This window comes from Chrysochloris asiatica, unplaced genomic scaffold, assembly GCF_000296735.1.
Source record: "Chrysochloris asiatica unplaced genomic scaffold, ChrAsi1.0 scaffold00347, whole genome shotgun sequence".
NCBI lineage: Eukaryota > Metazoa > Chordata > Mammalia > Afrosoricida > Chrysochloridae > Chrysochloris > Chrysochloris asiatica.
This window is the reverse complement of record NW_006408865.1, coordinates 1,952,678-1,965,832: the sequence shown is the minus strand read 5'-3', so window position 1 is coordinate 1,965,832 and position 13,155 is coordinate 1,952,678. Positions and strand designations below refer to the sequence as shown.

General features: G+C 38.7%; 1 protein-coding gene across 7 annotated transcripts in view; it reads left to right on the top strand.

The window, feature by feature from the left end:
• ANKS1B (ankyrin repeat and sterile alpha motif domain containing 1B) overlaps positions 1–13,155 on the top strand; it is a 671,108-nt gene that overhangs the window by 221,589 nt on the left and 436,364 nt on the right. For all 7 annotated transcript variants that reach the window (XM_006875944.1, XM_006875945.1, XM_006875943.1 and 4 more), the window contains one exon: positions 7,298–7,450. In XM_006875944.1, the coding sequence (XP_006876006.1) occupies positions 7,298–7,450 (153 nt within the window). The remainder of the gene's footprint in view (positions 1–7,297; positions 7,451–13,155) is intronic.

The following is a 13,155-nucleotide window of genomic DNA, read 5'->3' as shown; positions in this document are numbered from 1 at the left end:
ATTGATCTCTTCCAATCAGTCGGCCAGACAGTTGTCTTCCAAATTTCTTGGCAGAGATGAGTGAGTGCCTCTTGTGCCACCTCACTTTCTTGAAAGATTTCAGTTTTTATTCCATCAATTCCTGGTGCCTTGTTCTTTGCCACTTCTTTCATAATGTCAATAGATGACTGCTAATGTAGGTATTGATTATTGGTTACAAACAACTTTCAGTGAGTAAAGAAATTTATATATATAAAATCATCAAATAATGAGGATCTAGTATATGACAAACTTTCCATGATTTCTCAATATGTTGTTGTTGTTGTTGTGAATCAATATATGTATATATATTGATTTATTTTCCTTACTAATGAATCCATGGGTCAATTGTGGTTCACCTGACCTCTGCTGGACATGTTGTTTATTGGTTCAGTGGTAAGGATTTTTGTTTTCTTTACACTGAGGTGCAACCCATGCTGAAAACTGTGGTTGTTGATCTTCATCAGTAAATACTTTAAGTCCTCTTTGCTTTCAGCAAACAAGGTTGTCTCATCTGCATGTTGCAGGTTGTGAATTAGTCTTCCTCCAATCTTGATGCCATATTCTTCATCATATAGTCCATCTTTTCAGATTATTTGCTCAACATACAAATTGGAATAGTATGGTGAAAGAATAAATCCCTGGCACACACCTTTGCTGATTTTAAACCACTCAGTGTCCCCTTGTTATGTTCAAATGATTGCCTCTTGGTCTATGCACAAGCTCCTCATGAGAACAATTAAGTATTCTGGAATTCTTATTCTCCATAATGTTGTCCATGGCTTGTCATGATCCACACAGTTGTTGTTTAGTGCCTTCAAGTTAGTTCTAACTAATGTTGATCCTGTATAGGGTTTCTGAGTAGTAGCTTGTGGATTTGAACAACTGACATTTTTAGTTCAAACAGATCTTGAATCCAGCACTTATCCTACAGTGCCACACCAGGAGTCCTTCAATAGAATCCTTCAATATTGCAGGTCGAGGCTTGAATAATTTCTTCAGTCCTTTCAGTTTGAGAAATGCTGAGTGTGTTCTTCTCTTTGGGTTTTCTAACTCCAGGTCTTAGCCAACAGCTGCGGTTCATGAAAGCAACCCCAGCCACAATGGGAGGCAATACAGATCACTTGGCAAAGGGCACAAAAGCATAATTATCATACAAGAGTGAAGAATGGGGAACAATACTTGAATCTACTACAAACTTGGTAGACGTGTTTTAGAGGAATACCTATCAGTTGAAGGGCATGACATGTTGGGAAAACTGAGAGAAAAAGGGAGGAATGAGAGAGGAGAATTGTAATTGGAAGTTCAAAAGATTAGCAGCCAAAGGGCAAACTATTATATAATTTCAAAATGTGCCTGGGGCCCAATTTAGGGTAGTGGGGTGGGAAGAGTACTGAGAGTTATTGAATATCTATTATATTCAAAGTGAGGCAATTTACATACACTGTATCATAAAAATCTTTATAAAACACTTAGGGTAGATATCATTTTGCTTAGTTTAGGAAACAAACTGGAACTGAGGCTCAAAGTAGTTATATAACTTGCCAAAGATCACCTAATAAATAATTAGCATTGCTGGAAGGTCAGATTCCAAAGTTCATTTTAGAAGGTCAGAACTGATTTGAAAGACATTTTGGAAACCAAATTTATAAGAGCTGTCTGCCTAAATTAGATATAATGGCAAAAGAAAGAAAAAAACTAAGATTATTCCTCAACTTCCACTTGGCCAATGGAATGGTGCTACCCTATTAGCTAAGATGGAAGACACCAAGGAAGGAAAAGCTTGTGAGCTGAAGGAGATGAATTTGTTTTTTACTTATATTGGTGATCTCTATTGTACATCTTTGTCCAACAAGTGGTTAAAAATTTGAAACTTAAAGCTAAAAGAGAGAGCCAATTCTAGAGAAATCACCCTAGAAATAAGGTCAAAAACATTCCAAACTTAGAAAACGAGATTAGCAAGGATATTAATGTATCTTGCCCAATTCATGTTCAGGGTACAACTATCAATTTAATATACATATTAGGGTACATATAGCAGAGTTGTTGTGAAGTGTCGTTGAGTCAATTCCAACCCATAGTGACACTGCATAGGGTTTCCAAGGAGCAGCTAGTGAGCTTGAACCACTGACTTTGCAGTTCAAATAGTTTTGCAGTCTGATGCATTAGCCTACAGCACTTCACCAGGACTCCTATCGCAGAGTTGTTGTTGAGTACCATCGAGTCGATTCTGACCCATAGTGACCCTGTATAGGGTTTCCAAGGGGCAGCTGGTGAGTTTGAACTGCCGACCTTGCAGTTCAAAAGGCTTTGCAGTCTGGCGCATTAACCCACAGTGGAGTGTAAAGTTAAAAAGATAATTTGCTGTTCCTCTCAATTGCCCTTGAATGCTGGAATGGAGCATGTTGCCTCTTATCAAGAAGGAGATACTACAGGTTTGGTGTAACAAGAGCCTGGGTTTTAACAAGATCGATGTAGCAGTGGAACGTAAGTTGGACTAACATGGAAGGCGATTGCATTCTTTTTTGGAAGAGCAAACAAGAACCTAAGCGGGATAGTGGCAGTAGGAATAGAAATGAAGGAACAGATGGGAGAATTGCCTGGGAAGAAATTATTGTCGCAGCACGGTAACCACTGTGCATATCATTAAATATGTGTCAAGTTAATTTTGTAACTTCATTTAGAGCTAATGGTTTCTTCTCCTCAGGTCTATAGAGCCTTCATAATTTATTGATCATCTGTTTGCATATTTTTAATTGATAGTTATAATTTCTACAAGGGGAGGGATGATTTTGTTCTCTGCTATTTCTTCAATAGCCATTAGAGTTGACACTGATGATCTATTTACTGAATGAGCAGATGAATTCAGATCACTCCTGCACACATCAGCATACTCATTTCCAGGGTCTCTTCCCCTTTGTTGTCTACTCTGTTCAATCTCTTATCCTCCCACCAAATCTTTCCTTCCCTCTCACTTTCTTAAGCATTTTCTCAGATAATTTCTTACAGAAATAACCAGATTACTGAGCAGTCAACATTCAATGAGATACAGATTGTCTAATCACTGCTTTCAGCAAAACTTAACTCACCCTTCTTCCTGTTTCTTAATGTTACAGTCGTTACAATATGAAAACTCACTTCCAATCCACTTTAAATCTATAGTTTTATTTCTTTCACTCTTTCAAGTTTAGGCTCACCACCAAGGGACTTACAACATTCTCTTCTCTGATTGTAAATCCCCAGGTGTCAGGGCAAAAAGAAGCCATTGGGTGAGGTGGGGGAGAGACAAATGTCTTTCTACTTGATTAGGTTTGCACGGCAGTCTTCTGATAGGTATCCCTGATGCTTTGGCTAACACTGGTGTCTTCATTATCTGGTGGTCCTATAGCAAACATACCACAAGTAAATGGCTTTAACGAACAGAAATCTATTTTCTCACAGTTTAGGAAGATAGAAGTCCAAATTCAAGACACCTGCTCTAGGTGAAGGTTTTCTTTCTGTGGTGACTTTGGAGGGATGGCCTTGTTTCTTCTGATCTTCTTCTGAGTGGTTTTCATGTAGCCTGGCATCACTCTTCCTCCATCTCTTCTTCTCTTATTTGATTGTTTCATCTCTTTTCTATCTCAAAAGACATTGAGCTAGCAAACCTCTATCTAATCCTACTAATCCCATCTCATTAATAGACAAAGAAAACCCACTCTCAAATGGCATTATAGTTAGATATGGAGATTTACAGCACACATTTTGAGGAGACAATTCAGTCCACAACAACAGGGCATCAGTAACTTGTGTTGTAGGTGGTCACTCCTTGATCTCTCAAGTAAGTGATGTGTCCGTGCTTAGGGATACTGAGAGAACCCCAGCATAATTTTCTGGTCTGAACGTCTTGCTCTACTCCAAACAGAAGTCATCACAACTCCCTAAGCCTGTCCCCAGTGGGTGCTGCTAGGGTAGTCAGCTTCTTGAGTGAGCTAATAATAAGACTTTTCCTGCCAGGCTGTTAATCTCAACTGCAAAGATTCTCCCTTCCGTACATCTTTCAATTTCTCCAATCATTTTTTTATGTCAGTGGGGGCAAAAACATTTCCTAGAGCTGAGGTGATTTTTAGGGCAGCAGAGTTGGTTCAGCTACTTTGTAATAAGTCTTGGAGAATGCAGTTAGCCTCAATATTTTTGTAACTTTCTAGTTAATATGAAGGTAGTAATACATCTTGAACCTCAGCGTTAGGTCCTAGTTCCAATTTTGCTCATCCATAGCACCTGGTTTTATATGAATGCTACAAAGTTTCCCTTTGCAAATCCAGAGTTGTCATCTAGATTTTTAGGTCCTATGTAATAAACACTAAATTAAGTGTGGTATGAATAAACATGTAATAATTAGCTAAAATGGGTCAATCAGTGTAAACAGGACTAAAGTCCAGCTGGACTTCACTTCTCCATTTATTAACATTTTACTTATATAACTTCTTTAGTTCAAGTGTCTTATAGGGTGTGCCATTATACTCAAAGTCATTCTGTAGTATATTTCGGGGGAAATACACCAATAACTTTTCTTGTAGTCAGAACTAACACTTTGAGTTGAGAGTGGCAAAAAGCCTACATCATCTTGACTTATGAAAAAGAAAGAAAGAAATCTAGTTGCTCGCGTTACTGTAAATCCCAGGAGTATCGTGTTTCAAGTACAACAGGATGAAGAGCTTCAGACAGTGTCATTAGGGCCCATTTTTCTCTCTTTCCCTTTGTTCCCATTGGCATCACTCTCTGGCAGCCCTTTCACGCGAAGATCCTCAGTAGCTTCAGATTCAAAAAGGAGCTCTTTATATATATACATACATACACATGCGTGCACACACGTATATATATATATATGAAATAAAAAGGAACTCTGGTAGTGTAGTGGTTACGAATCGGGCTGCTTACCTCATGGTCAGCAGTTCAAAACTACCAGCTGTTCCTCAGGAGAAAGATAAGGCTTTCTGCTCCAGTAAAGATTTAAAGCCTCGGAAACCCTCTATGGGGTCCCTGTGGGTGTCAGAACCGACTCCACGGCACATAACAACAACAGCATATATAATAAAACATATGACAGTTTCACCATTTTTACATGTAAGAGATAATGATTCGATTTTTCACATTGTACAACTATTATCTGTATCCTTTTTCTCAATTATGCCATCACCAGTAACATAAACTCAATGCACCTAAGCAAGAATTCCCCTTTTCACCCTCCACCTCCTCCATCCCTGGTAACGACTACGAAGTTTTGTCTTGATATATTTGCCTATTGTATATAAATGAAATCCTACACGTCCTTTTGTGTCTGACTTATTTCACACTGCATGTTTTCAAGGTCCATTCATATGTATAGAGCTCATCTTTTTGATAGACTTCTGGTTGGGAATGCTGCTGTGGGTTAATGCTCTGGACTGCAAATTGGTTTGAACCACGAGGTCAGCAGTTCAAACTCATCAGCTGCTCCTTGGAAACCCTATGCAGGGCCGCTATGGGTTGGAACCAACTCAATGGCACTTAAAAACAACAGCAATGGATGGACCATGCTTGATTTAATCAAGTGGGGCTCAGAAGAAAAGAATATACAAATACCGTAGAAAATATGCATCATATCATGGTGGGTCAGAAGGACCTGGAGTGAGGGAGTTTTCCTTTTTGTGTGTTTGTGTGTGTAGGCAGCACTATCAAATACTTTCAATACATGGAAAAGCCATATGGGATTGCCCTAAAGAATCTATCCTTTAGAAAGTACATTCTAGGTAGCATGACTATGAGCCCCCTGACTAATCTTCCACGTTTATTTCGCAAAGTTTATTTACCAAGAATATCTACAATAAATACAGTTCAGATTCTAATAATGATTGTAATGTAACTTTACAATAGAGGATATTTAAACATCAAAATGGAAATTAGACCGGGGGTAGACCTACAGGAAAGACGAAAGGAGAAAAAAGGAACTTAAAAATTGAAGAGTAAGGAGAATCTCAAAATTGAGACACTGCATAGTGACAGAAACCCTCATATGTTGAAGATTAGCATCTGTATCCCTGATGGCCCACAAATTTCTCTGCTCACAAATCAGACTCCTATAGATTTCCATCAATATCGATCTCCTTGAATGTGACCTAAGAGGAATATCTCTGTTGCTGTTTGCCCCTTGTTGCTGTTTGCATCACGAACTTCACTGAAGGATTGCAGCAGGTCGAGGAGGAGTCAGCTGTCCTTATTCAGTAAATGATGACACTAGGGGACATAGCATGCAAAGCAGGACACATTTGAGAAGTGAGTCACTTTAAAAACCAAGCTCTGTAAATCCAACTAAAATTTTAAATAAAAGCTCAAAGACTGGATAATCCATATAAAACTTGAAATACAGAAGTTTCTCTTGCTTAAATTACTTTCACACTCTAATTTAAACTCAGAGTCAGTATGTTGCTGTCACACTTCTTTGTTCTCCTAAAATTAAAAAAAAAAAATTATTAAAAAAAATATTCTGTATATAGCTGACACCAAGCAGGAGATTGTCTGCCAGCATGTTCTGTATTCATGTCTAGCATACTGTAAAGTCTATGCAGAACACATGGTCTTCAAATACCCCAAAGTTTCTTATTTATTGGTTTCAAACAGCAGTCTGTTTCTCCAGCATGTTTGCACTACCCATAATACATGTTTTGCATAAGCATGGATTCCTTTTGAATGTTCAAGTCATGCAGTATTTTCACATGGTTTGATCTTGTGTGTATGAGATTTGTTGCTAGTGTTAAGTACAGGCCAGTCAATTCCAACCCATAGCAACCCTGCATGGGGTTTCCGAGGAGCAGCTAGTGAGCTTGAACCGCCGGCCTGACAATTCAAATGGCTTTATAGTCTGGTGCATTAACCCACAGCACCACACCAGGACTCCACCTGCATATTGAGAGTACAGTTTCTTATATCTTAATACTGTCAACTATCATCAGTTAATCCATCCACCAGAATGTCAATAATACCTATAGCAGAAGTTTGACATATTTAGTTCTCTCAAATATGGGGTTGATTTAGCAGCTAAATTACACATTTTCTACTGTATTTTTTGAAAATTAATTTACCATGAAAAGTATTAATGATTTAGAATCATGCATAATGTATTTTGTTTTTCCTTATTCCCATATCCAGAAAGATGTGCTGCTTAATTTGAGATAAATTCCCAAGTGGCAAGATGAATCCTATTGTTGAAACAAAAAGCAAGCCGTTTAAATGAATCCTAATGTGATTTTCTTGGTTACAGATGAGACCCATTGGTCATGATGGCTACCATCCCACCTCTGTGGCTGAGTGGCTGGATTCCATTGAACTGGGCGACTACACCAAAGCCTTTCTAATTAATGGCTACACATCAATGGACCTGTTGAAAAAAATCTGGGAGGTTGAACTTATTAATGTAAGTTGGTTCCTTGATGGCAACTTAGCCTTCAACCCTTGCTAATTGAAGTATCTATTGTAATCGACTATTTTTTCTTTCTCTATAACTATTTGAGCATCCAATAAGGATTTATAGATATGCGTTCTGCATTTAAGGTACATCTCTCTTAACTCTGTAGACATTGTCTTTTAAAGTTTCAGTGTGAGGAACTAAAAGATAAAGAGAAGACTTTCAGGGGTATTTTGTATCATCTAAGCAAATCTTCCAAGTATTTTTGGGTTTTCCATTTTAGGAAATTTGTTTAGTCTATGTTTAAGGTATGGACATGATAACAAATAGCCTTCCATTCTGGCCTTTACTCATATTCACTTTTCAATATTAAAGCTATCATTTTTAGTTTTCTATGTCATTCATGTTTCCTTAACTGTATAAACAAACCCCATACTTGTAGAAATTGCTTTTGTTCATATTAATTAGGCTGCTGTAATACAAAAATGTGTTTACCAGAGCTGGTATCTAACCTAATGTTGCTTCTTTTATTTGTGCACATGGCATAGATTGCCTGTAAAACTGGCCAACGTATATTGGCATATATTCAAGACCAAAGAGATCAACTACATCTGTATAAATGACTGACTTTGATATTGTTATCATTTCATCTTTTCTTCTTTTTTGTTTATACTGGAGTACATGAAGAAAGAAAGATGAAAAGAAAACATGAAATGATCATGCATTCAAATTCTATTTGACATTGTGAACAATTCTTTTTAAAAGTCACAGTAGTGATCATTTAATCTTTTAGGGATATTTTTAATTTTTTAAATTTCATATTCTAATATTGAAAAAATGCATCCATAAACTAAAACATAAAGCCAATAAATTTCTGTTGGCTCAAGGCACTTGATTCTACTCTTCAATCTACTTTCTCTCCAACAGCTCAGTGTCTACATATTCTAAGTCATTATTTATTTTAAACCATGGTTATTATTAGTAATAAATATTCTTTGCTTTAAAAAGTAAAACTCATGCATGGGCTAAAGGGGATAGATAAATAGTGATATATATATATATATATATATATAAAACACATGAATAACCGTGTTCTGAACATAGATACATGGATTGAGAAGAGACATAGGTTGAATGGATAAAGGAGGAAGAATGAGACATATATATATTTTTATATCCCACAAATATATGAATTTGGAAGAAAAAAATGAGACATTCTTTGATGGTTTCCAGGGGTTGGAGGGAAAGGAGAGTAGTTCGCTGGTTATAGGGTAGATACTTGTTCACTTGAGTGATGGGGAGGGCAACATATAAGAAAGTGAAGGGCGATATACAAGACGAGGGAGGTTAGCAGAAGTACAATGAAGACCGGTGAAGACAGAGGAGCGTATACAAGGGCTAAAGGGGGTAGAGGTAAATAGTGACATATATACAACCTTGGAATAACAACACTGTGACTAGTTAGGTACATAAACAGAGACACATGCTGAATGATTATGGGAAGAAGAGTAGAATGTGTGCATATGTGTATGTAGGAGTATGTATGTATGCATATATGTGTATATGTATTTGTATATGTGTATTCATGTATACACTTATATATCCTACAGATATACAAGCGTGTAAAAGAGGATATTAGTACATGAGTATTTACCTATCCTGAAAGTACCACTGTGAATGTGGTGGTACATACAGCATACAAAATGATGAAGAGTAGATATTGTTAAACATCTTAAGGCAATAAGTAGCTGAGCCTTGGGCCTCAAAACCATAACTTCAGGGGACATCATGGTCAGTTGGCAAAATGCAGTACAAAGAGACAATGTTCTACATCCTACTTTGGTGATTAGTGTCTGGGATATTAAGAGCTCATGAGCAGCCATCTAAGGAACAAATATTGATGTCTCCATGTTCAGAAGAAAGAACAGTGATGAGAATTGAAGATTTCTTGGCATCAACTTGTCCTACTGACTAGTAGAATATGTAAACGTCAGTATCCATGAACCTGAGACCAGAAGAGCTAGAATCAGGAGAAGGGAACCTTTTTTCTGACAAAATTTATCACATCATTTATGGGCCATACAAAATTATGAATTTAAAAATTAGCAGCCTGCTATGTTTTGTCAAACATTTAATTAACTTATCCCTAATGTGATGGCTGGAGCTGAGGTTGCCTTGGCAGGGCCAGACAAAATTATTTCAGGGGCCTTATATGGCCCGTGGGCTGACCATTCCCCATCCCTGACTAGATGGTGCCCAGCTAGATGGTACCATCAACTGCCCTGAACAGGCTCACATTAGAAAGTCCTGAATAAAGTGGCATAATATGTGGAACAAAATTCAAATTTATTAAAAAAAAAAAAGTCCAGGCTTACCAGTCAGAAAGAGACTGGAGGGACCTGAGACTATGCCCTCAACCACCCTTCAGGTCTGGAAAGGAACTCACCCTCTTTCAGCCAAGCAGTAGATAGGCATATTGTTGTTGTTATGTGCCATGGAGTCGGTTCCAACTCATAGCGACCCTGTACAGGGTTTCCAAGTCTGTAATCTTTACAGGAGCAGAACACCTCATCTTTCTCCCGCGGAACAGCTGGTAGTTTCGAACTGTTGACCTTGCGGTTCACAGCCCAATTCGTAACCACTACACTACCAGAGCTCCTTAGATAGGCATACAGGGGTAACAACTTTCAGCCAAGCAGTAGATAGGTATATAGGAGGAACAACAGTACTATTATGACATACTCACTATGAACGATAGAACAACCAATCGTTCAAAATCAAAGGGGCAACATGTACCTAAGGAAAATGGCAAGAAGCCTGGTGGCAGCGAAATGGGAGCCACGGGGAGGAAGTGAATGACTGTTGTTGTATGGAAGAGATTGTAATCATTGAGATGAAACAAAGTGAATGTTTTTTTAATGTAGAGTTGATGATCTTGTCTGTCAACCTTCACTCAATTCACAATAAAAAGTTATAAATAAAAAGTAATAGTCTAGAACAAAACTTTTAAATTGTTCCTGGATCTAAATGGGCACTTCACAAATTACTGACTCCTTCTATTTCTCATAAGTAAACCTCAGCTTTCTATTCTTATCCTCTCACAAAAGTTATCATAATTTCAAAAGAAACTCACTGTCTGAGTAAACCTCTGGTTGATTTCTTTCTCGGTTTGTTGGACAATGGAACTGAAACTGCATTGGTTTTTGATTGTATCTGACTGAGATTTCAGTTTTCCACATAGACCTTGACACTCACTCATCTCATGGTGCTATTTGCTAGAGAGGTAGTTTGCATAGGTCAAATATGCTTCCAGGTTTAACTGTATTCTAGTTAATGGTGGTGGTGTACTGTGAAGTTGGTTCCGACTCATAACAACCCTGCATAGGGTGTAAATATTTTACAGGAGCAGAAATCTTCATCTTTCTCCCACAGAATGGCTGGTAGTTTCAAACTGCTAACCTTGAGGTTAACAGTCCAATTCATAACCACTACATTAGCAGAGCTCCTTCTAGTTAATAGTTGTTGTCAAACGCTGTCGAGTCAGTTCCAACCCATAGTGACCCTGTGTAGGGTTTCTGAGGAGCAGCTGGTGAGCTTGAACTACCAACTTTGTGGTTCAAATGACTTAGCAGTCCAGCGCAATAACCCGCAGCACCAGAAATTACATTTGGCAGTTATGTGCCGTGGAGTCGGTTCTGACTCATAGCAACCCTGAATAGGTTTTCTGAGGCTGTAAATCTTTATGGGAGCAGAAAGCCTCCTCTTTATCTCATAGAACAGCTGGTAGTTTCGAACTGCTGACCGTGAGATTAGCAACCCAATTCATAACCACTATGCTACCAGAGTGCCTTCTAATTAACAGTTGTTGTTGTTGTTGTTAAGTGCCATCGAGTCGGTTCCAACCCATAGCGACCCTGTACAGGGTTTCCGAGGGTATAAATCTTTACGGGAGTAGAAAGCCTCATCTTTCTCCCGCGGAGCAGCTGGTAGTTTCGAACCACTGACCTTAAGGTTCGCAGCCCGATTCATAACCACTATGCTACCAGAGTGCCTTCTAATTAACAGTAGAGCTTGACAACTATGTAATGTTTTCTGAATCATCTTGCTCTCTGTTGAAGAGTAAATGCTTGCAGTAAGTAGACCTGAGATGCTCACCTAACTGACACTAGCAGTTGTTATGTATTGAAAAGATTACATCCCAATAGAATTTGTTTTCCTTGCAGCATGACTTCTCAAAAGCCAAAAATTCAGAATAGCATTTAAGGTGTGAGCTTAGACCTTTCCTTTCTCCAGTGCTGTAGGTACCAGCAGTCTAGAAATCGCTGTTCAGTACTGGGCTTGGCCCAGTGAGTCCACAAGGAGCGATGCTAGAAGACCCTCTAGTTTACTCATCTATACCTGCTCATCATGCCACACAACCTTGGGTTCTGAGAGAAAAACATCCATGTTTTTTAGTCTCCCCCTTAGCTACACTTGCTTCAAACCAGGGACAGTCACAAGCATTGGATCAGAGTTTGAAAGTAAAGTCACTGCGTTTTAGATCTTGAAGCCAAATTCCTCTGGCCTGCGTACAACAACTGCATCTATCACCAGTATCTTTCCCTTAAAGTAAACTGATTGAATTTAAAGTTCCTTTTGACATCTTTGGAGTTCTGGTGTGGCAATGTAGGATAAGCGCTGAACTGCTAAACGCAAGATCAGCAGGCACTCCTTGGAAACTCTATACAGGGTCGCTATGACTCAGAATGCACTTGACACCATTTCATAACAACAATGACGTCTTTAGGGAGTCCTGTTGTGGCACCTGAACTGCTAACCACAAGGTCAGTGGTTTCAACCCACCAGTCCCTACTTGGAAACCCTATAGAGGATCACTGTGAGCCTGAACCGACTCGATGGCACTTGACAACAACCAAGTCTTTAAAGGAGCTCTGTCTGGTGAAGCAGTAGAATATGCACTGGACTGCTAACCGCAAAGTCAGCTGTTCAAACCCACCAGCTGCTATGTGGGAGAAAGATAAAGCTATCTTCTTCTGTAAAGATTTACAGCCTCAGAAATCGTATATTGGGTTGCTGCAAGTCAGGTTTTTGTACTGACGATATCTTTATAAGCAAGTTCACATTCTTGATGACAAGGCCTTGCAAGTCTAACTTTGCAGATATATTTAATAAATTAAACTTGTATTTTTAAATTTGGGTATTTAGGCCCACTAGAGTCCTGATGTAGTGCCATAGTAAACACTGGACTTCGAACCACAAGGTCAGCTATTTAAACTTACCAGTCACTCATTGGAAACACTACATAGGGTCCTTATGTATGTAACAACAGAGCTGGTAGTTTCTAACTGCTGACCTTAAGGTTAGCAGCCTGACTCATAACCACTATGCTACCAGAGCTTCTTAAGACTCATTATTGTTGTTATTGTTGTTAAGGGCCATTGAGTCAATTCCGACCCATAATGACCTTGTATAGGGTTTCCAAGGAGCAGCTGGTGAACTTAAATCACCGACCTGCAGTTCAAACAGCTTTTCTGTCTGACACATTAGCCCACAGCATCACACCAGGATTCATCGTCATTGTTGTTGTCATTTTTGTTAGGTGCCATCAAGTCGGTACCAACTCATAGTGACCCTATGCACAACAGAACAAAACATTGCCCAATCCTGGGCCAACTTCATAATTATTGTCACGCTTGAGCCCATTGATGCTGCCA